The 23964-nt window shown below is 41.6% G+C and overlaps 1 protein-coding gene across 1 annotated transcript; it reads right to left on the bottom strand.

Annotated features, from left to right (window-relative positions):
- Window positions 1-13962: 13962 nt before the first annotated feature.
- Window positions 13963-18508, bottom strand: pim1 (Pim-1 proto-oncogene, serine/threonine kinase). Its single transcript, XM_058643773.1, has 6 exons — window positions 18105-18508; window positions 17730-17836; window positions 17000-17050; window positions 16470-16836; window positions 15793-15969; window positions 13963-15697 (listed from the first exon to the last, which is right to left on the bottom strand). Exons 1-6 carry the CDS (start codon window positions 18178-18180, stop codon window positions 15495-15497), a joined length of 981 nt encoding a protein of 326 aa, XP_058499756.1. The 5' UTR covers window positions 18181-18508; the 3' UTR covers window positions 13963-15494.
- Between the last annotated feature and the right edge of the window lie 5456 nt (window positions 18509-23964).

Here is a 23964-nt window from a genome sequence, read left to right as displayed (position 1 = left end):
CTTTTTCCTGAGAATTATGTGAATAATTGTAGACTTTCTTTCTCAGAATTCCCATTTTTTTCTGTTTGTTTCTATGATTTGTGACATTTTCCCCAAATAATTCTGAGGTTTATGATTTAATTCCAGATTTCTGTCTTGTTAGATGAATTTTGACTTAAATCCCAGACTTTTTTCCCCCTCATAATTCTGACTTTTTCCCCAAAGAATTAATCATAATTCTAGATCTTTCCCTCAGAATTTGGACTTTTACGCCTCGGAATTATTACTTTGATCTCAGGATTGTGACTTTATTATATATGTTAAACTTTTTTACTTAAATTGTTTGCAAAAATGTTTTCACATAATCCTCTTTAAGTCTGGCCAGTTAATGTGTTTTTGTTTGTTTGTAACATTTACTTTCCTCAGAGTGTGTGTGTGTGTGTGTGTGTGTTTCATAATGTCACTTGTGTGTATCCTGGATCTCATGTTGCTGTGTCCGTTTTCTCAGCCGCTGACAGAGATGAGGAGCAGCCTGACCTTTTCCCTTAAAGGACGTGGCAGCAGCCGGCTCGCTCTGTTATGTGGTGAGTCAGTCAGCAAATAGGAATGTAGCACCACCCTCCACCCCCCATCTCCACCCTCATCCAACATCCAGCATCCAACCTCCAACATCCAGCCCTCCCCGGCATCTGATGGAAACCTCACACAGGTTCTCACAGAGCGATGGGAGTTCTGGGAGGGGACGACCTTTGCTGACCCTTCATTCTCGCCTTAATCCCCCGCATGAATGCAATGAGTAATAAATACAGTATTTCACTCCTGCTCCTGTGAAAAAGCCTCCTATTTACAGCAGAGCTGTTGTTAACCCTTTCATTTCAACCTTCCAGCACAGGTAAATGTGTAAATAAAGAGGATACTTAAGTAGTGTACATGAAACAACGCTTGTTGCACGTTCTGTTGCCAGTAGGTGGCGCAATGACATCAGGTTACCATCATGGAGCGATTTTGACTTGCCGAAGTGATTTATCTACGTACATTCCTAACTGTGCTTTTCACACGTGTGCCAGAAGAGCAGTTAGTGACCTGTTTCCTGCTGGTCAGGTTCAGTGTAGTAATCACCACATTCACAGGTTTATTCTCTTAAACTTTGCCACAATTATCCACACCCACAGAGTCTAAAAGGGAAAGGAAATTTGAAACTGGTCGGACCTGGTCGATGGAGTCGCCCTCCGGTTATTGAGACTCCCTCAACCTTCAGGTCAAACCTGTGAAGAGAAACAGAAATATTTATTTTACGTCTGTTGAGACACCAAAAAACAAACTCATGATAATAGTCAGTAAATAAAATTTAATTGGTTGTGGTGACAACATGATGTTGTCAGTTAGTCAGAGTCAAACTGTGATCCTTTACTTTTGCAGCCTCGGGCTTGGAACCAAAAACCCAGTCTTGTATGAAGTGCCTCACGGGGAGTTTTAAGTAAAAGTTAAAGTCACCTTTTACAATATTACTCGAGTAAAAGTCTCAAAGTGGAAAAAAAAAAACATTAATATACTGTATATTATTTTTTACAGCAGTTTTTGGGAAGGTGACATTTTCTGCCACTAGGAACAAATAAGTATTTTTTTTTTTTTTTTTTTAAATCTAACACACAAAAAAATAACAACAGTTTCATTGACCCATCTCAGGGCTTAATAATAATTATGATCAAATTCTCCTTAATAAAAGACAGTGAAGTTGTGTAAACATACTGGCTTTTAAAGGGTTAAAATAAAAAAGAATAACAATAATATTTGATATGTATGTTTCAGGCTCAGGTAGTTTTAAAAGATTGACTCATGTAAAGTGGAAAAAAAAATACGTATAATATTTATACAGCAATTTTTGGGAAGTTGCCATTTTCTGCCACTAGGAATAAATTAGTACGTTTTTTAAAAGAAGTCTTAGGAGTTAAAGTATATGACATTTACTGTACTTAAGTATCGAAAGTCATTTTCTGATATAAAATGTTAGATGGATATCTATCTATAATGTTAAATGTATATGTTGTTTATATTTGTCCTTGGGCAAGACACTTAACCCCAGAGGCTAAGGCTACGTCCACACTACTTGTTGACGTCTGAAAACAGACAGAATTGGAGACGTTTTTTCCCCCGAACATTCCACCTTACCTGATGATTCACTATCAGTTTCAGTTGCTCTCATAGCAGAAATTCTTGCTCGTAATTATCACCTTTGTTGTTGATTCCCTGGAAGGACGTCTTCTGGAACAAAACAAACAACTGCAGAGAAATGAAACTTCACCTGAACTCCAAACGGAACTGTGGGACAAAGTTTTTGTCCTCGTTGCAGATGTTTATGTTAGACAAAGTGCACGCAACAATACTCCTGGACTTGATAGAGTTATTATTTTCACTCTCTTTGGTCTTTGTGGACAGATTTATTAGTTTGCTGCGTCTTTGAAAACAGGCTCTGTTGAGAGGGAGCATTTGTGTGTATACAGCAGGAGAGCAGGGATGGGCGGAGACAAGAAAGCAGTAGAATTCACTGCTGAAACTCTTTCGTGGACGATTCTTTGCGCTTTCACTCAAAAACTCCAACCCGTTTGCAATCGTCACACTTCATTCGTCCCTAAAATAAATCACTTCCTGTGTGCAGCGCCGGGCGACACAAGATCTAAACACCACTGTACTGAGAAACACAAAGAGTCTGACAGACTGATCAAACATTGTCTGAAGTCATTAAATGATGTAGGAGACATTTATTGATGTTTTAAAGTCACAAACGACAGCTTTAAACTGTTCCTCATGGGCACTGATAGAGGAAAAGTAAAGCGGACCTGGAATGATCACCATGAATGCAGAGCAGAACCCTTTTTTTGGGTGATTTTGTTCCAGCCCTGTGCTTGAGAGCTAAACCTAAACCACCCCTTCCCATAACCTCCCAGACTGAAGGATCCGCCGCCTCCCCCTCCCGCAGCCTATCAGCTGCTCAGGGAATTAGCCAAAGAGAAAGTCAGGGTCACCCCCGGCTCAGACGAGTTACTCCCACTACCCTGGAAACCCAACAGGCATCCCGGAGACAAACACAGAGCCGCTGAGCTACCGCAGCCAGCTCCTGCACTCCCACAGTTCCCAGCCAGGCCTGGGAAAAATCCTCAACAGACAAATCTTTTAGTGAAGGCAAACAGCGAGCGAAGTGCCCGTTCAAGTGGGTTCACTCACAGGCTTGTTTCTCCTTCTCCTCTTTAATTGGAACTGTCTGTTGTTTTCGTCTGGTGGACACGTTAGAGCTCATTTCGAATCCTTGTTTGACAGCTGGTCCTCATCCAGACGTTTCCTCCTCACGCAGATTCCCACTGGGTTTGTGGTGGGTGTGGGACAAAGTGACAAAGATGGAGGATATTTCACAAATTTCAAAATAAAAGTTTGTTTGGACACAGAGGGATTTCCATTATTCAGTTCTAGCACAACTCGGTTCTACTCGACTCTCAGTCACGTCGTTTTTCCGTGACCTCATAGTTCCTCCTCGAAGTGGGCGTGGTCCTCACAGTTGCGCGAAAGTGTTGTGACGTCATTTTATACGCGACACAAACGCAGAACAACAACGGTGTTGCACTCGCTGCACGTTTTTAAAAGGAATAAAAAGTCTTCCAGTGACGACACTCTCTGACCAATCAGTGGCCGGCAGTCTGCTGACGCCCATTCAATTCAATTGTATTTGTGTAGCGCCAAACCACAACATACATTATCTCAATTATCACTGCACAGTAAAGGCAAAAACCTTTACAATATTATAGACAGACGAGATGAGCAAAAACTAGGTATAAGTGGAGAGAAAAAACCTCTCTGACAGAACCAGACTCAAAGATATGTGGCCATCTATATCAATAACAGTCATTTAAGTGGCAGGGCTTCATGTATTATCACATCTTTGAGCAATCTTTCCACAGAATTTATGTCCAAACTGTCTCTCACATTCCATTCCAGTTTTTTTTTTCCTCTAACAGACGAAAAAACTGGGGCAGGAACAACACTGCAACATCACGACAAACTAATGATATGTTAGCGTTTGTGTGAACCTGCTCACAACCATAGACCTCCTCACTGCGTCCGTGTCGGGGCTTGTCAGTCATGGAGGTGCAACCCGGTCAGGGACGGTCCTCAACCCGTGGGATCCAGCGCCGAGGCGGGGCACGGATCTGTCTCTGTGTGAGTGTGTCTTCCTTTCTCATTATGAAGTCTGAGTCATTCACAAAAATGTGAAAACAAAGTCAACAGCGCAACCGTCTTCATGTGAGCACAAGTCGAGAGAGGACGTTTTTTCTCATGAAGACGAATCTCAGCGGTGGGAGTTTACGCAGAGGGCAGAGCGAGAAAGAAAAAGAGGCATTCTTGCTTAATGAGATAATAAATAAATTAAAAAAAACACCATGGGAACAAACGCTGATCTGCTGTGTGTCATATTTACAGATGTAATCGTCACATCATCGCCGCTCTGAGGACACGCAGAGATTTCAGAGGCTTCAAGAGCTTGTCAAGGCAAATGAGGACCACAGGAATAATGAAAGTTACAGGGAGAAATAACGCATTTAAGTTGATCGGTTTAAAATAAAGTCGGCTCATCACTTTTTGGTTCATTTCGCTTGCGAAACGCTGCAGCGGGAGAACCTGCACGACCCTGTGAACCTGGGAGTCCAACACGTTATATCTCTGTGTGCTGGTGAAAACCTGCACGGCTTTACACAGATTAAAGGGATATTTTAGGCTTTTGAAATGTGATTTTGAGGCAAGACAAGACAAAAGGTGGGTCAGAGTCAGGCAGCCGCCTACACTGACCCTTCTTACTTGGATAAAATATGATTTATCAGTTTGAAAAAAATAATAATAAAAAAAAGCCACCGTTTATTAGAAACAAAGATATTTACTCTGAATTTTCAGCTGTCCGCTCATCAGTGAACGACCCGTTTCCTGTTAGTTTTCAAAAAGAAATTGCTCATTGGCGGCAGACAGAGAACCAGACCCTAGTGGTCATGTGACATTGAATCCTGCTGCTGCATGCATTCAAGGAACGTGTGAAGTTTCAGTTTGTGTTTCATGCCCCCTTCACTTCTGTAAAAAACACGATGGTGCAAAATGGCCACCTGTACAGGTAATGGAACACAAAAAATATAAGCATTTTATTTTAATTTAAATTTCTGCCAAATAAATAAGTCATTTCATCTAAATTATACACACTGGATGTGGGTTTCCGTACAGTACGTCTTTCTTCAGTGTGACCAAAATTAAGGGAATCGAGTTTCATCAGGTTTTGATCATTTAAATACTCAATAATGTCAATTTGCACATCTTTTATCAGTGTCTCAGTGATGAACACATTTGTGTGGGACACAGGGGACGTTCAGCTGAGGAAAATCTGCGCCCAGTTCCTTTATCACACCTTTAGAAAATGACGTTTGCAAGCCACTGACTCTCCTGCACCAAAGTCCATTGAGAGAATGAGCTGTTTTTGGCTCACGGTGAACACAGGAGCTGCTTGTCGACTGCTGCCTTGTTTGATGCCTTTGTGTCACAAACACAGTTTAACTTAAATGATGGAGGCAGCAGTGGATCAACCGCTCCTGCGTTCCCCCGTGATTTTCTCTATGGACTTTGGTGCAGGAGAGTGAGTGAGGTTTACAAAACAAACAAACAGTCAGAAAAGGTGCGCGCAACAGTGAGACACAAACGTCACTAACGCCGTGAGTGTGATGCAGGTGCAGTTTCAGTTAAGAGGGTAAAAAAGGAAAAAAACGTTCTTCTCTTACACTGGAAAAAGAAAACGGTTGACAAAGAAAAAAATCCCCTCAACTGACGACAATCGAGTGAATTCAATGAGTGAGCTTAAAGGTACAGTGTGTAACGTTTTATTTAATATTCCTCACACTTAAGACAGGGCAGGGTTTTTATATACAGCACATTTTAATGACAAGGCTTTTGTCGTTAACCCTAACCCTTTAGAATAAAAAAAGAAAGAAAAATACAGCAGCATTAAAGGGCGTTTTCACCCTTTTTTTCACTTTGTCAAATTAAGAATATTTTGTCAATTTTATTTATTTTTTGTTATGAGAGTGAGACATTATCTCAGATTCACTGTCTGATGATTGAATAACACATTTATCTCTGGAAATGACTATAAAACTGTATATATTTTGGATGAAGTGGGACTTTAAAGATATGAAAAGCATAATAAAACACAATAAAAGCATTTAACCCTTGGAACACAGAGCATTTAGGCTGCTTTTTTCCATTACTATGTTAAAATGTACATCGAACGGCTTTGACAGTGTTCAATATATGTGCACAACCTATAGACAATCTGATGACATGATTTTTGTTTCCATTTTCACCAACTATATAAACACACCTGGGCAAAAAGTACTCACATTTTTAAAATCGGATTGAATTTGTGAGCATTTTTGGAAATACGTCACATTTCAAAGTTAGCTTGGCCTCGTTTTTGTGAACAAAAATAGAAGAAAATGGTCTATTTTGTGACTTCTGTAGAATTATAACTTCTCCCACATTTTTGTTAAAATATGCAATATAAAAGTTATCAGAATTTTGACTTAACAAAACATAAGAAGACAAAAAAACCCACACATTTAGTAAAACCTGAAGATGTGACCTTTGAACACACACACCCAGGATGTCCATATAAGAGTTGTGTATCCCCACTGCAATTTACCAAGGGGTTATGGGGTCACACATCTTTTACACCAATTCACACACAAGCAACTTGAGGTCAAGGGTCGTGTCCAGGGACACATCGCCATGTAGACTAGTGGAGCTGGGAATCAAACCTATGACCTTCCAGTTGAAGGACGACTCGCGCTACCACTCATGACCCTTCACTTATGTTTAGTTTGTGGACTCCTGTAAAAACATGGTGGTTATTATACATTTCTGCCAATTTCTGTGACAGTGACCCAAATGAAGGGAATCAAGCCCAGACTTTGATGATGATCAGAGACACATGGCCAATATTGTGAACCCTCTTTACCACCGCGCGGCTCTGTGACTCATTCTACTGAGAGGTAGGGGCTGGAAACACCGATGAGTTCCCGCTTTCCATGGAAAGTCATTTCTCATTCTTGTCACAGAGTGAAAAGTCTGGAACACGAGCAGGGAGCTCGTGTTACGCGCTACGGCGACGTCACACACCTCACTGCTGCTGCTGCTGCTGCTGCTGGAACAAGTGACCACCATGTATTACTCATCTACTGTCGGTGTGTGTGTGAGTGTGTGTGTGCTTTACCACTCGTGACATCATCTACACAGACAGACGAGGGAGATTCTCCAAACTTAAGAAAATAAATGAGGACATTTTGCTGCTTCTTCATTGTTTTCTCCACCATTTTGACTCTACGTGAAAATATGAATTTTTGCTTTGCTCAGGATTAGTTAAGAGTTTGAATTGATGGTTAAAGTTGAAGAGGATCGCGAAAACGAGGTCGCAACATGGACCTGTGCGTTGGCATTTGCCCTTAATGTGACACAAACCTTTGTTTCCATCATGGTACGGTTCGGTTTGGAACGGCCTTTCTACTGAGAACTGAACCGTCACTTGGCTTGGACTTCACTTGGAAAATTTGCTCTAAATAGACATGGGTCATTGAAAGTGCTTGAATTTTTACGTACCGGCATAAAAAACGTGCCAATTTGTACTAGACACATCAAAGGTGAAAAGTTGTTTGCGGATTCAAAAGGGCGTGGCCACTGTAACCCTCTGCGTTTTTGCGTTTGCCACAAAACAGGAAGTGCCCTATAACTTCAGCATACATAGAGTTCCACCGAATTTCCCGAAACTTGGTGGGAAGATGGTATAGACCAAGACAAACAAAAAAGTCGACCGCAACCATGGCCTCAACTCAACAGGAAGACGGCCATTTGGAATTTTGCCGTCCATTTTGGCGATTTGCACCCTACATAAATGAGCTAGACACACCAAAGTCGAAAATTTTATTTTTATTATTATTATTAGAAGAGGAAGAACTATGAAACTACAGACAGACAGAGGGATGTTCCTTAGATTCCCTTCTCTTATTTATTCAGGTTCTCCCACTGAGACACGGGGTCTCATTTTCAAGAAAAACCTGTTGAGGACAATCACAACAGTAGCTACAACACAGAGTTACAGGCAGACAACACAACAATAAAGGAAATGTGCAAAATGCAAAGTCAATAAACAGATTCAAATACTAGGAGTTCCCTCTGCAGTGACTCCAAAATAATCTTAAACTCCACTAAAGGGAATCAAGCGAGAGACAGCTGTGAGACTCTGCTCAAGCTTGTTCCAGGTCGAGGAGGAAAATGCTCTGGCATTTGATCCACACACACACACACACAGGAGGAATGTGTGTGTGTTTGTGTCTATGGAGGTGTTTTATCAGGCGGACAAACAGTCAGAGGACACACACACACACACACACACACACACACACTCACACGCACACCGAGTATCAGTCACCAAACACACACCAAACACATGCTAAATGCACGTGTTTACGCCCATTTCTCAATAAACATGGCAGAGGACACACACACACACACACACACACACAGTGACAGTTGAGGCTGCTGATTACGTAACAGGCCGGACTTTCTGTGTTTCTCATAAGAAGAAGGTGTAACACACACGACTTACGGGAAGAACCACAAAAGGCGAGCCAATGGGCATGCAGCGGTCGACGGGTGGGCGCCGCCCTTTCTCATAGACCGCCACTGCATTTTCAGTCAGAGCAGAAGGGGAAGTGAAATTCTGTACCCATGCCAAACATCAAAGACGCAGGAAGCTGCACTTTTCAAAACAAACCTCTGGTTCTGACTCTGTGACCGATGACAACAGTGCAGTCGATGGACTTCATTCTGTGACGTGACGGCGTCATCGCCAACGTTAAAAAATACAGCGGTGTGAGTTCACATCGTGAAATGTCTTGTTTATGCCGCCATGTTGGCAGGAAAAAGCTCCTGCCGCTCACTTTTAAATCCACAGAGATCGAGCAATACGTCGCACAACTGGACAGACTGAGTATATCCGACCCTTACACTGCCCCCTGGTGCTTTTCACAAGCTTTTCATCAGCTCCTCTGACATATTTCCTGGTAGATATGGAGGTAAACAAGGCAGCCTCCTGCCAAAATGGCGTCATTTTGAGAAGAGCTCGATTTTGTGGTGCAATTGTTGACGTATATAAGTTCATTTTAAGTCTATTTGTAAGTTTGTATATTTAGGGGCGGGTCAAAATATCGATTTGGTGATATATCGTCGTCGTTCTTCCTCTTGCAACGCGATAATCAAGATGCCAAATATCGATATTGAGGCGATTTGAAGTAAAACAGTCAGACAGTTTCACTCGCCGGGCGTCACTACCTCACGTCTCCTCGCAGGGGCGCTGCTCTTGAAGAAGAGGGAGTTTACGGCGGGATAGTCACAGACAAGTCAATACATAGACTGTATGACCTTTGACCTTTGTTCTCTATGTTGTGAATGAACAGAGAAATCCTGAATAGTAACTATTCACGCTTTTGTTTTCTTCACTCAGGTGTGATTGTCTCACAGAATGTTGATTATCAAAGAATCGTTGTATCACGATATTATTGGTATCGTATCTTGAGATTTCCACCCCTAATTTTGGGGGTAACATGTAGTTACATGTTTGTTTGTGCTGTTTGAATTTGTGTCGTGCAAACCTGACAATGTTGTAATTATTTTGCCAGAGACAACAGATGCAAATTAGCCCAAACTAACTCTGCTGCAATTATATTTAATTGTACATTGTTTCCTTTTTAAAAATAAACAATTAACTCCACGTCTGCGACTGCAGCGATCAACACTAGCCCTCATTATCACTCGTGAGGTCTGGCTGTCTGTCTCTGGGAGCTAAACACGGACGCCGATGTTGTCGAGTCTCTGCGGTCGCTGCTTCAGTGTTTTTGTTTTCACGATGACTCAGCGTTAAACCGGTGGCACTCGAGTGAACTCAGAGGAGGAGGAGGAGGAGGAGGAAGAGCATGACTCACCAAAAAAATCCATGCAAATACCAAATACTCTGCATCTGACTGTGAGAGGACGGTTTCCTGAAATAGTCGACTCATGTGTGCAGTGGACGGTGCAGATCCTGGAAAGTACCAGTAATAAGCAAAGCCCCTTAAAGGGACAGTCCAGGTGTTTTTTAAGCATGATTGAATGAGTTATTCATGCGTTATTAATGAGGAACAGGAGGGAAAACAGCTTTGAAGCCTCACCCTATAGAATCTATAACATCTTAATAATATGTTTGCTGATTTTTGTGAATTTCTCTGTGAGATGAATAAAGTATCTATCTATCTATCTATCTATCTGATTTCTCTGGACGTCAGACGACTGGACGTTGTGGTAAACCACTCACTTTCCTGCACTAAAGTCCACAACACATTTTTTGAGTTCATTCAAACTAAACCTAGCAACGTTTAGCATTCAAATGAACTTAATTCATTTAGGTGTTGCCGAAGGAAGTAATTATTTTAACTTTAATTTTCATAAAAGGAAAAGAAAAGAAAACTTGACAAAACTTAAAATCATTCAATTTTTTTTCTAATTTTATAACACATTTTTTGTCATTATATGAAAAACCTCTTATTCTCCAGCACCAACGTTCATAAATAAAATGATTATACAATGAAAAAAGGTTGACAAAACCTCAATGTCACCCACTTTTTTCCCCCAGAAAGTCAGAAAGTTTTATTTTGAAAATAAAAAAACAACAACATTTATGATATATTGTAATAATTGGGGTGGCACTTTTTAAAACAGTAATGTTGCTATGGCAGTAATAAGAGTTTATAAGATATCTCGTTATTTATAACTGTGTTATTACAACAATGACAATTAAAATATTTAATGGACGTTGAATTTAGAAAATCACTGAAAACAGAAACAAAACGTAACCCTACTTCAGTTGTTAAGATCTAAATGAATTCAAACTAAAGTTAAGTCAAGTTAACAACTTAAGCACTATTTTCTTTTTACTGTGTATCACGTACAGGACTGGACCCAAATGCAGGACGGTGGTGAGTAACAGTTTATTTTGAAGCACACAAAAACAGAGGAACCCAAAACATGTGACAAAGAGCGCAGGCACGAGATCAACGTGGAACAGGACACTGATTGGAACAGGTGAGCAGAGATTATGAGTCACACAAGCACGCACGTGCAAATAATCCCACAGAACTGCGAACCACAAAAAAAATGGAGGAAAGAGCTGAAAAAACACACGTGACTCCAGTGACGGACGAACTCTCAACCAGACACAGGTGAAACAGGTCGGGTCATCACAGAGGGGAAAAGTAAAGTGCACGCAGAACAGGGACGAAAAAGACTTCAAAATAAGAGGGAATTTCACAATAAAATGACATTGACAACGAAACATGACAGTGTTGCTTTGTAAACGACTCACTCTCCGTCACCAAAGTCCAGGGAGAAAAATGAAAACACTTGATGAACTTTGTCGAATTAATGAAGTTAATTTCAAACTAAAGTTACGAAATTTAGCTTGAATTAACTTCATTCAAGTGTTTTTTCAAAATGGGTTCAGTTGGTGTCAAACAATTCAATTCAGTTAATGCAATCTATCTTTTGTTTAGTAAACAAACTGCTGACTTTGGTTTGACCAAAAGTAAGTGATGAATGAATCAAATGTAGTGTATAGATGTTTTCTTTCATATAAAAAGAATTGGAACAGTTGGTAATTACATGTACAATTTGCTTAACAAACAAAAAAAAAACGACTTTAATTTGGTAAACACAGTTGATAAAAACCCAAATAATTAAGTTAATTCAACCTACAGCGAACACATTGCTTAGTTTCTTTTGAATGAACTTAATCGATGTATTTGTCAACCGTTTTCTTTTTTTCAGTGTAGATTTGTGTCACTCTCCTGCACCAAAGTCCATGTAGAAAATGATTAGTTGACACAGGAGTTGTTGATCCACTTCTGCCTTCAGACAACACAAACAGCAGCAGCAGCAGCAGCAGCTCATCGTCTGGTGTCAGATGTGGTGTCGTGTGGTTCTCAGAACGAAAGAGGAAACGAGCGGCGGCGTCTTTCGCAGAAACTACCTGTGGTCTCCGCTACGCTGAAAAGTCTTCAAAGAAATCATATACCGTTAAAGCAACCTATAGAGAGAGGAAAGGTCTCTCCACCTCTGACACCATATACAACTCTGAATTCATGTTAGTGCTGATTATGTTCTATTTTCAGAGCTGTGTTTCCTTTGAAAAGCCCCAGTCTGTTTTTATCTGATAAGAGAAATACATAGAATCACTTACATGTGGCTTCAGTTTCACACATGTGTGTGTTGTAGCTGTGAGATAAAACCAAAACCTACAGAAACAGTTCAAGGAAACAGTTCCGGATAACGAAAAAAAGCAGATTTTAACAATATAACAAAAGGCCAATCTGATAACACTTGTTAGAATGTTCACTGCTTCACTAAACAGTCTTTTTTCACTAAAGTTTATGTCGCTTTTAAACTGCTCACTCTCCCCTGCACCAAACCTCATAGAGAAAATCATCGATTTTACATCACAGCAAATAGGAGTCGTTGAGGTGCTGTTGCCTCCGTAAGGAAGTTTAAATGTGTTATTTTGTAATAACGATGTTTGAAATCCTTTGTGAAAATTTACCAAAGTGACACAAACTAACGACATGTAACTACGTACACCAGCAGCTCCTGTGTCCCTGTGAGCTAAAAACGATGATTTTCTCTATGGAGTTTGGTGTAGGCAAATGAGGCATATTTTTCTTTTCGTAATGGAAAACAAATGGTTGTCTAATGGCAAAATAAAGCACTAAACGCTTTCTTAACATATCGCAGAGTTTATCTGGTGTTGAGATGATAGGATGACAGCGCTTTAGCTCATCTCTGTGTCTCAGTTACGGGGCTGATGGGTGCGGCCGTTGCATAAATCTTTGTTTTGCTGCGAGTGGGATCTGTCTTGAAGGAAGATTGGCGGCGAGGCTGAGAGTTCCCACGGGGAGCATCACAAGCTGATTAAACCTACGGCTCTTATCTATCCAGGAGAGCAGAGCCGTGATTGACTGCTGCCCGATGTCTACTTTAACTCAGTGGAGCATCTGCAGCTTGTTAGCAGTGGCCTCACATCCTGGAAGAAGACGATTTCTTTATCCCAATCCTTTAGTAAAAACTAGCAGGGACGAATCTCCATGTTATTGCCTGCAGATCAGGCACAAGATCACTTAAGGAATGAAAATAATGATAACATTAACGTTTTAAACATGTAAATACATACATTTAACATGTAATATGTGTGCTTGTTAAGAAATATGACATTTTAAGTTCTGTGACATTATAATACAGTCAAAGTGAACTGAAACAAGCCTTTTCCTTCAAATCTATTAAAGAAAACATGAATAGACGTACTTTGTAAAGCAGTAATCAAACATAAATCTAAGTTTGAAGTGCCTGCTTAAGTCAAAACAATATAAGAATAACATCTGAGCTTTATCTCACCGTTTAATCCGACGTTTGTAAACTGCTCGCTCTCCCACACCAAAGTCCATAGAGAAAATCAGCGTTTTTAGGATGTGGGGAAGCTGGAGCTGCTGCTTTACTGCTGTCTAATTGTATACGTTTACGTCACAGAGGTTTATCTAAACTAAGGATTTCATACACAGATGTTACGAAACTACACATTTGAACTTGTGTTTGCTGTGATGTAAAATCGATGATTTTCTCTATGGACTTTGGTGCAGGGAATAAACTTGCTTCCCCTTTCCGCATATTTATTTACTTCAGTATTTAAAGGGATGATTTAATGAATTCTGTGTTAAAACACTGTGTGACACAACTACCCTTGGAAAAACTTCAGTTTTTATGGTTTCACCTCGATTCCACGACCAAAACATACATCATTAGACACAGTGATGCAAAGGAGCCGTAGAGTCATAGTTTAAAAAACAATATTTATTGAAAATCTTATAAAAATAGTTTCTAGCATAATTTACAATTCTAATTTCTTGAATGGGTGGAAAAGAAACAATAACAATCCAAGCAGCAGTCATGCAACCAGCAGAGTTTTCTCATTCTCACACAGACACACACACTTACAGTCGCTCCAACAGCAGACGACACAGCGTAACAAAAGCAGTTACCATCATCAGTAGATGTTCACTGTTTACATACATATTTAACAAGGAAGTGGTTTTCGTCCGGGACTAATTACACGTTATTTACATTACACAAACACACACGTCTGCTCTTTTTTTCTCCTCAAAATAATTTAAAAAAAACAATTGTTTTGTCTTTTTTTAAATAATCTGTGCCCTTCAGTGACTGTGGAATGAAATATATGTATATATATATATATATATGTATATATATGTATACACACACACATATACATATACATACAGCCCACAAAAAAAACACAAAACAAAATCTCTCTCTCTTATAAATAAATAAATAATTTCTGTGACCAAAAAACCTCATCAAAAGTGTGAGAGTTAACAGCAATATTATAATAAATATTGTTATTATGTACAATTCTTTCTTTTTTAAGACCCTTTGTGAGGCACTGTGTTACAAAAAAATAAAAAAATATGAAAAACAATTGAGTTGAAGAGCAGAGGATGTTGTGTTTTTTCTTGTTTTGTTTTTTTCAGTTTTGCATTGTGGTGTGCATTCAGGGTGTGAAGTGAAGCAGTGGTCGCGCCCTAAAGCCTTTGCGTGTGTTTGTTTACAGTACGACACGTGAACCAGGGAGGGAGGGGAGTTTGTAGAGTAAAGAGGTGGATGGTGTAGTAAAAGAGAGTGAGGTAAGTCCAGTGTTTTTTTTCTTTCTTTCTCCAAAACAACTTGTTTGCACAGGTTTGGGGCCGGCGCCACGAGGTTGTGTAGTTGCTAAAGACATTGGAGTAGGAGTAGTAATAGTAGTAGTAGTAGTAGTACGTCGTAGTGGCTGAGGAAATGTGACGACACGGGCTTTACTGATCTAGGCCCGTGAGAGGAAAATATGATATAAAGCCTTTTACGGAGTAAGGAGCAAAGAAAGGCTGTAGACAACATTTTTCAAGTATTTTCAGGCTCAATCCCCCCCAGCAATAATCTCACAGAAGGCACTTTTTTTAAAAATCACGCTCCTCGTTTTGCCAACGCCTGTGTTCGGGCGCAGCGCGAGGTTACATAACTCAGACTGTTCCTTTAGCACGAGTGTTTTCCTCCAACTACAGACGCGCACACACCCGTTTGGACTGGGTGCGACGGTCAAGACGAGGGTCTGTCAGATCTGAAGGTTGTCGAGATCTGTGCCTCCCGTCGTGTAGTTCCTTTACACCTCGCTCTTGTCAGTGCTGGGACAGCCCGCTCTGTGCGTTCTGCATCGAGTCTGTCGCACGAGTCTCTCTGCGATGAGTCTCTCGTGGTCAGCGGCACAGTCCAGTTCAGTTCAACCCACGGGGGGAACCACTTTTTGTCCATCACCGGGCCACCACCGGCACTGCGGACTCGTGGACGATGCTGTGCAGCCTGATCTCCGTGCCCGCCTTCTCCGTCTGCGTCGCCATGGACGGAACAACGGAGGAGGACACGCTCTGCATCCACGTGTGGTTGATGATGTCCTCGAAGGACGGACGGTCGGCCGGCCGCAGAGACAGACACCACTTTATGAGCTGTTGGCACTCTGTAGGAGGAGGAGGAGGAGGAGGAGAGAGTGAGTCTCCACCGCAATACGAAACACTTAAATAGGAATCTACGAGCACTCGGACGTGGGTTTACCTGTGGAGATTCTCCTCCGGAAGAGGACCTGCCCTTTAATGATCTCCTCGTCGTGTTCGAACGGGATGTCCCCGCACACCATGTCGTACAGCAGGACGCCCAGAGACCACACGGTGGCGGAGCGGCCGTGGTAGCGGTGGTATTTGATCCACTCTGGCGGGCTGTACACTCTGGTACCTGTTGCACAGGAAGAACAAGTCTTTAGTGACAAGAGAAATTGGTCAAAACAAAAGGGAGGTGAAGCCATAGTGAGGATGAGTAAACCCCTGGGGAATGTTGTAATGCAGCTTTACGAGGCGCCACGGCTAACCGAGAAACAAAAACTGGCGTCAAAACACGGCCGTCTATTAATAACAATGAGTGTGTAGTGAAAATGAAAGCATTGCAGGGAGATAAACAGAGTGTGGCCTTTAATCAGCTGAGCCTGTTTCCGAGGCTATTATCTGGACTCAGGTGCCAGGGAGCGTGACAGCAGGGTGTGTGTGTGTGCGCGTGTGTGAGAGAGATAGAAGGGAGCAGGAGGGTGGGGAGGAGCAGACATGTGACTTTGTTTACAAACTTTGAGTTGTAAAAATGCCACTTCCTTCCACCGGGGGGCGCCAGAGCTACGGCAATACTGCTGAGCCTCTGTGAGCAGGCTGTGCGTGAGTGCTCTCAGCATGTTTTCAGTGACTCACCGTCAAAGTCTGTGTAGATGGTGTCCTTCAGCAGCGCGCCGGAGCCAAAGTCGATGAGCTTCATCTCGCCCGTGCGCAGGTCGATGAGGATGTTCTCGTCCTTGATGTCCCGGTGCACCACACCACAGCTGTGGCAGTGCCGCACGGCCTCAAGCACCTGGCGGAAGAAGCTGCGCGCCAGCTCCTCGGGCAGGGCCCCCCTCTCCGTGATGAAGTCAAACAGGTCCTTGACATGCTCTGGCCTCTCCATCACGACGATGAAGCTGTCGGGACGCTCGAACCAGTCCAGCATTTTGATCACGCCACGGAAGCCCGTGCTGACTTTCTTCAGGAGCACAATCTCCATGGGAACCCTGGAGCCGTTGGGCTGGAGGCATAACAGTGAAACATTAGTATTTACAGCAAGAACTCACAACACTGGGAAATATGTCACATTACTGCCTCTTTATGGGCTATAGTTTCCTGAGATGTATTGTAAAGATATTAAGTTTAACGACCACCATAAAAGACAAGTATAAATCATTACTCACCAGCTCTCCCCACTCAGAGACTCTGTCCTTGGCTACATGTTTGACAGCGACCTATAAAAGCAAAACAAGACAACACGTCAAATCACATGAAATAGTAAAAAAAAACTCAATCTAAATCATATTGTTCAAAACAAAAACAAAAAGGGGGGGGTATAATCTGGGTTTTATGACCCGGACCCTCATGCACCAGACTTCATAGAGAAAACCTGCGTTTTTACTACAACTGGACACGGGGAGCTGCTGTTCAACTGCTGCCTTCAACAGCACATTAATGCCGCTTAGGTAAAGCCGACGACATGATTTCAAACCCCGAATTCTTATGATAACGTTTCTGAGCTATGCTACGAAGGCTGCGGTGGATTAACAACTCCTGTGTGCTGCGACGTTAAAATGGTTTTCTCTATGGAATTTGGTGCGGGTAGTGGGGCGGTAGGAGTAGTAAGTGGTTTACACTAACTTCTGTTGTAAAAAGGCAAAGATAAATATCATAATATATACTATGCATAATGATTGACGAGGTTAAATTTGGAATAAATTGTGTTTTTAATACGGTGGATAAACCCCGTGTATTCCCCTGCTGCCTCTGCTGGCAGCCATGTTAGGGGCTCGGCGAGTGCCCGGGTCGCGGGCTTTGGTTCGGTGTTGATATACTGTGTTTAAACCACACTCCAGAAACACCAGACATACCCCGAAAAAATACAACAACATAAAATAAATAAAAAATACTAACCGGAGCTCCGTCGGCTATCCTCGTACCGGAGTAGACGGTGCCGAACCCGCCGCTGCCCAGCACCGCGCCGACCTGGTACAGCTTCTCAAAGGGCTCCTTCTCTTTGACTGTGGGGGGAGAAACATAAACACACAACACATGAGCACCGACCATAACAACACAACACACACGCTCACGGTCCGTGTGGCGTCAGAATATAGTAATAACAACCAAAAAATCCCGGTACTGGTACTTAAAAATGATGTGTCATGCTTGTAAATTAGAACTCTCTGTGTGTGTGTGTGTGTGAGTGTGAGGGGAGCAGCTGCTGCTGCCGCGTCCTCCATGACACCACCACCACAACACAGAGAGGGGGGAGAAATGAGGGCGTCTAACCTGGATGAACCTGGAGCTTCGCCGGCATGTCCACGGTGGAGATGTGAGCCAGAGAATTCAGCTTGGACAGCAGCATTCCTCTTGTCTTTCTTTAGTGAATAAAAATTAAATCCCTTCTTCTTCTGCGGTTTGTTTATATTCCGACACGCGCGGCTCGAGTCAGGGCTTAAAGTCCACGTTGCAGGCACAGAAATGCGGTAAGAATCCACACATCGATCGACTCGGAGAAGGAAGGTAAGGAAACACGACGTATTATCCACAGGAAAGGCGGTGAAAAGTAGAATGAAAACACTACTCCACCGGCAGTGTTTTTGTAAACACTTGTGAGTAGAATTCGCGTTGAAAAAGAGCGCTTTCGGTGCGTTGCCTTCGACAGACACCGGCTCAGTTGGAAACATAAAGCGGGGGGGAGGATGCTTATGAGGCGGTTGTAAGGGGGCGTCGCCGGCAGTGTTGACGCAGGAGCGGAGTGGCGCCCTCTCTCCCCTGGCTCGGCCAATGAGAGAGCAGGGACGCGTTCAAACTGCACGTCAATCAGAGGGAATTAAAAAAAGAAAAAAAGAAAAAAAAGAAAAAAGTAAGCCTTTGCCTCGTGAACCCACCCACCCCGGGCCAGACACAGACGAGACGTGGCGGGAATAGAAACGCGCCAAAAAAGAGAGAAAAGGAGGGGGAGACTTAAAAAAAAAAGAAGAAAGAAGCAATAATGGTGAGTTCATGTTGGAGGGAAATGCAAATTCAAAGCCAAGCCTGCCGAGAAACGGATTCACGGAAGTGTGTAGTATTTTATATTATTATTATTATACATGATGAACACATTATTCATTCATTCATCCATTTTGTATGTTATGAGCACACAAAACTGAAACGAAAACATGAAAAAAAATCATAACAAACCTGGATATATGACATCTTCTGCATGTAATCACAGTAAAATAGCAGTAGCCAGTTTAAATACTCAATTGTGTACTGGTGTGCAGCTACTTCCTGACAAAACAGTCTATTCACTTTAAATACTGTTATACTGTTAGTACTTAAAAATGCACATTTGTATTTTTTTTACTTTTACAAGTTACTCTTGTAAGACAAATACACGTTTTTAAGTTAGTTATCCTAAAACAGGAACCAGTTTAACTTTAATTTGCACATTTTAAATACTGTTATATTACATTTTTAGTAGTTAGTCTTATAAATAAATGCATGTTTTTGTATGTTGTTTTTAGAAGTTGCCACCTACTGCTTATTTTGGTGAACTGACTCAAAATATTTGCACGTTAAATGTTCACATTTCCATAAAATTATCCATCATTAACAGTTAACGGTGCTCATTTGCAGTTTACGAAGTGTTTAGAGAATTTTATTTTCTAAAATTCCAAAGATAGGCAGCAAAGATAAATATATGTATATATATATATATATATATATATATACATATACATATATATATATATATATATATATATATAAACAAAGAGTATTTTGTAAATTTTAAACAGTTGAAGCTGTTAAAACAGTCCTGACTTTGGGGACAGGTTGAGGAACAAAAGACCACCTTCTCTTCTCTTCATCATCATGAATGCTCAATAAAGACATTTCTTTCTTTCTTTTCTCTTTTTTTGCACCAGTTAACGATGTGAGAGCAGCAGTTCATCAGTGGCATCATCGCAGCTTTTCTTAAACCCCCCCCCCCACCTCCGTCATTTACCTAATCATTTCCACATTGAGCTGCAGTGGCTGCAGTGAAGTGCAGGGACTCTGTGTGGCCTGACAAAAGCTCCCTCTGCACTCACTGACTGCATGTGCATCAAAGCGCGCCGGGGAGAATGGGGCGCATTCCACGCATTCTTTCAAATTGGGTGGCCGCGTTTGCAGCCGTTCACAGGATGTGGGAAACTGGAGATAAAAAGACTTCCATTTACCCTCCTCCTCCTCTTCTCCTCCTCCTCTCCACGCCCTCTTTTTCCCGCGCAGGTCTCTGTTTGAGTGGCACACCCTCTCTCCGTCTCATGCTCGAGTTATGTTTTGTGTTCCCTTGAAATGTCACAGGTTGTAAAAAAAAACAACTTCGCTGTTTAACCAACCGGTTCAAAGTGGGAAGGCCATAAAAAAAAGTCAATGTCAAATTCTTTTTGTTTGTTTGTATTGCGCCTGCCGAAATCCGTCCAAACAAACCATCAATCCCAGAGGTAAGAATGCAAGAAGTAAGGCCACTTTATTAGGTACACCTCAGAGGCCTATTTAACCTGGAATAAAAAGTCCATACTACAACCAATTCAATCACACATCATACTTAATATAATGTAAAAAAATAATTTTTTAATGTGCAAGTGCATCTACGGCCAGATGTTTCTGTCTTTAGATCATTTAATGATACTTAAAAAGTGTCCAATGAGACCAAATTCACATTTATACTCTTGTTCATTTCATTCGCCAAGCGGGGGGAGATTACGATGGTGGACGAAATGGAGCAATACCACCAGAACCCGTGGGGGCAGTATAGAGTCAATAGTCCAATCAGTCAAGAAAAACGACAAAGAATCAACCAACAGTTGCAGTGAAACATCTGTAAAAAATGCTGCCAGAGCTCGTTGGCTTATTCCTGCAGCCAAAAAAACTTGATTTTCGATCTTTCTCTCTGCAGCGACATCAACGAGTAATATTCCCCATCCTCATAATATGACAACGTACATTCAGCAGTCTTTACAATTCCACTGCCACAAAATCAGTTTATTTCAGTCTATTTCAGATCAAGCACAATAAAGATCAAGGCGTTTGATGACGCCTGCTCAGCACTGCTCTCTAGTGGAAGTATTGCGTAAAGACGTCCATACCAACGCAAAAGACGCACAGAGGTGTGACGGAGATAATGTTTGGGGCGGACGGTCAGAGTTCGGGGGATGTTTTCCCGTGTGGAACTCGCCGTCATCTCAGCGAATGATCTGGAAAAATAGAGAAAATATCCCGTGAGCAGCAGTTATCGTTGGAGAAAACAGCTTGTTGACGCAGAGGAGAATGACCAGAGAGGTTTGAAATGATAGACGGAAGTAGCAGTCGTCGTCGTAAACAGAGGTATGAAGAGGAACATCTCTGAACACGTCGAGCCCTTTGAAGCAGATGTTCTCCAGCAGCAGAAGACCACACTGAGTGTCACTGCTGCTGCTGCTGCTGCTGCTTTATTAGGTGTCATGTGTACCTAATAAAGTGGTCGATGAAAGCAGGGCTCACATAAAAAACGCAGATGGCGTCAGTTTTGTGTCGCCATTACGCCACGTTAAAGCTGTAGTACATGACTTTTAAACACACACAAATGTCCACATCACAGCGATGTTCACACAGTGATAATTAAGCAAACCGGCTCCCGAACGCCACCTCTCTGTTTCTAATTATAGCCGTGTTTAGATGTTGTGTCGAACTGCGCTGCACACAGGAAGTGATTTGTTGTAAACGGGGCTGGAGTTTGACTGAAAACACCAATCTCTAACGAAAGTCTCAGCAGATTTTGTCGCATCAACTTTATTTTTTATTTAACTTAATGTCTCGTTTTCGTTGGTGAAAAAGTGTTGTTGGCGAACATTAACACTCCGATTTTAGCCAGAATAAGACAGTAATTTGGTTTTCTTAATGTCACGTCAACACGTTAAAACTCGACTTAAATCGAGCTAGTCTTAGTCAGACTAGCATGCCTGGATAATCCAATTAGTCCTGCATCTATGGGCTTAGTCAGACTAAAGTTGGACTCAAGTCGGACTAAAGTCGGACTTAAGTCGGACTTGGTGTTCTGTGCATGCACCACCATTTTTCTGTGACGTAAAGGTCAACTGGAAACCGATTCCTGTCCTGTGGACAAGTTGTCCAATTGCCCGTCTTAGTCGGACTATGGCCTTAGCTCGATTAAAAACGTACGCACTGTAACTTGTCTATTTCAGCTTTAACAACCAAGATGATCACATCGCTCTCTCTTCTGACGTTGGTCTTCTTGTGTGCTGCTTGCTGAGTTGAAATTGCATCTGCAGGACAACAGAGAGCAGATTTGCATAAGAGAGTGTTTGCTAACCTGTTCTCAGGTCAACACGGCCGACTGGAATGAGGGTGAGAGGGGAGGAGTGTCGGGCCCTGCAGGCAAATTCTTCTCATACCTCTGGCGTGTTTGACAATGGTATGCAAATCGGGTTCCGGCACTACCACATAGTCACCATCAGTCATCGCACTTAAATGTGGCTGTTAAAGCATTAGGTTCAATATTTGAGCTGATTATTACCCTGCAAACACACACACACACACACACTCTTTTTTTTTTGCTGCTTTAATTGGTGTTTTACTTTAATTCTGTCATTGAATCACACAGCTGAATATGTTTAATACTTTTCTTGATATTGTTGAGTATTAGTAAAAGGAATACTTGAGTAATGGCTGTTTTACATTACACAGTTGTACTCGGTTTGGTATCAGTCACGTCGTAACTGAAACTGCCCTGACGTGGTTTTCTACACGACACAAACTACAGTAGTGCCTTGTAAAGCAGTTGTTTTGGGTGTAATTAAATCATTAGAATTAGTGGATTGAAAAAGATTTGTTCACAGAATCGTTCAGTAACTTCCTGCATGAGTAGATTCTGGAACTTTAAGTAGATTTTGGAACTTTAAGTCGATTTTGGAACTTTAAGTCGATTTTAGAATTATAAGTAGATTTTGGAACTTTAAGTAGATTTTGGAACTTTAAGTAGATTTTGGAATTATAAGTAGATTTTGGAACTTAAGTAGATTTTGGAACTTTAAGTAGATTTTAGAATTATAAGTAGATTTTTGAATTCTAAGTCGATTTTTGAATTCTAAGTAGATTAAGTAGATTTTGGAACTATAAGTAGATTTTAGAATTATAAGTAGATTTTGGAACTATAAGTAGATTTTTGAATTCTAAGTAGATTTTGGAACTTAAGTAGATTTTGGAACTTAAGCAGATTTTGGAACTATAAGTAGATTTTGGATATTATATGGGTATGAAAGATGTGTGAATGGGTGACAACTGTAGTGTAAAGCAGCTCATCAAGACTAGAAAAGCTCTCTATAAATGCAGACCATAATACCAACTCTTCTTCTGATTATATTTTAAGAAGTAACAAAGTCAGTTAGAGGAAATGTAGTGGAGCAAAAGTACATCATTTTGGACTTAAGTACAGTAACAAAGTATCTGCACTTTACAACACTGAAGTAATATCAGTGTAAGCATGTATTGAGAGGTGCGTGCTTTTGTTTTTCCATGCTCAGTCAGGAGCATCGGAGACGTGTGTGAAAACGGAGAGAGGGGGAAGAGGCAGTGACGGCCGCTGACAGTGACCGCAGCAGGCAGCATGAAATAAATGCCACCAGTGAGCGCATCATCTGCCTCGCTGCAGATATCTGTGCCTGCCTGATCAGCACGGCTCAAATGACACGCCATCGGCCATCTAACCTCACCCCATCTGCCTCGGGGGACACATTATTAGCCGCGGCCGCTCGCTTTCGGCGTCCAGCTGCTCTGTCCAATCTCTGGAAGTCTCACTTTCTCTGGAGATGACGACAACAGGTTCCTTCAGAGGGGCGGGGGTCACAGCAGGTCATCACATACAGCATGCACTGTATATTATTACCATGTTTTCTGTCCTTCTGTTAGCAACTTCCTGTCTCCAGTTTCAGGCTTCGGTATCAATCAGATTTTATGAGTAGGTAAAGTATGCTCCCATTAAGGTTTGGTACCAAAATCTACCAAAAAAACTTCCATCAAAACTCATCAGATTTCAATTTGGCATAATTATATATGTAGTTTCTGACACTGAAAATGTCCTTGAAATCAATTCTTTCACAAAGATTGCCACAAAATGTTG

This window comes from Solea solea, chromosome 11 (genome assembly GCF_958295425.1).
Source record: "Solea solea chromosome 11, fSolSol10.1, whole genome shotgun sequence".
NCBI lineage: Eukaryota > Metazoa > Chordata > Actinopteri > Pleuronectiformes > Soleidae > Solea > Solea solea.
This window is presented reverse-complemented; position numbering and strand designations above follow the sequence as displayed.

What these genes read in the sequence shown, in the direction of transcription:
- pim1 (XM_058643773.1), bottom strand. Translation starts at nt 18,180, where the DNA reads ATGCTGCTGTCCAAGCTGAATTCTCTGGCTCACATCTCCACCGTGGAC. An exon ending in CATCTACACAGACTTTGACG is followed by an intron (nt 15,970 to 16,469) that starts GTGAGTCACTGA and finishes CCTGTGCAACAG; the next exon opens with GTACCAGAGTGTACAGCCCG. An exon ending in CCGGAGGAGAATCTCCACAG is followed by an intron (nt 15,698 to 15,792) that starts GTAAACCCACGT and finishes CTCCTCCTACAG; the next exon opens with AGTGCCAACAGCTCATAAAG.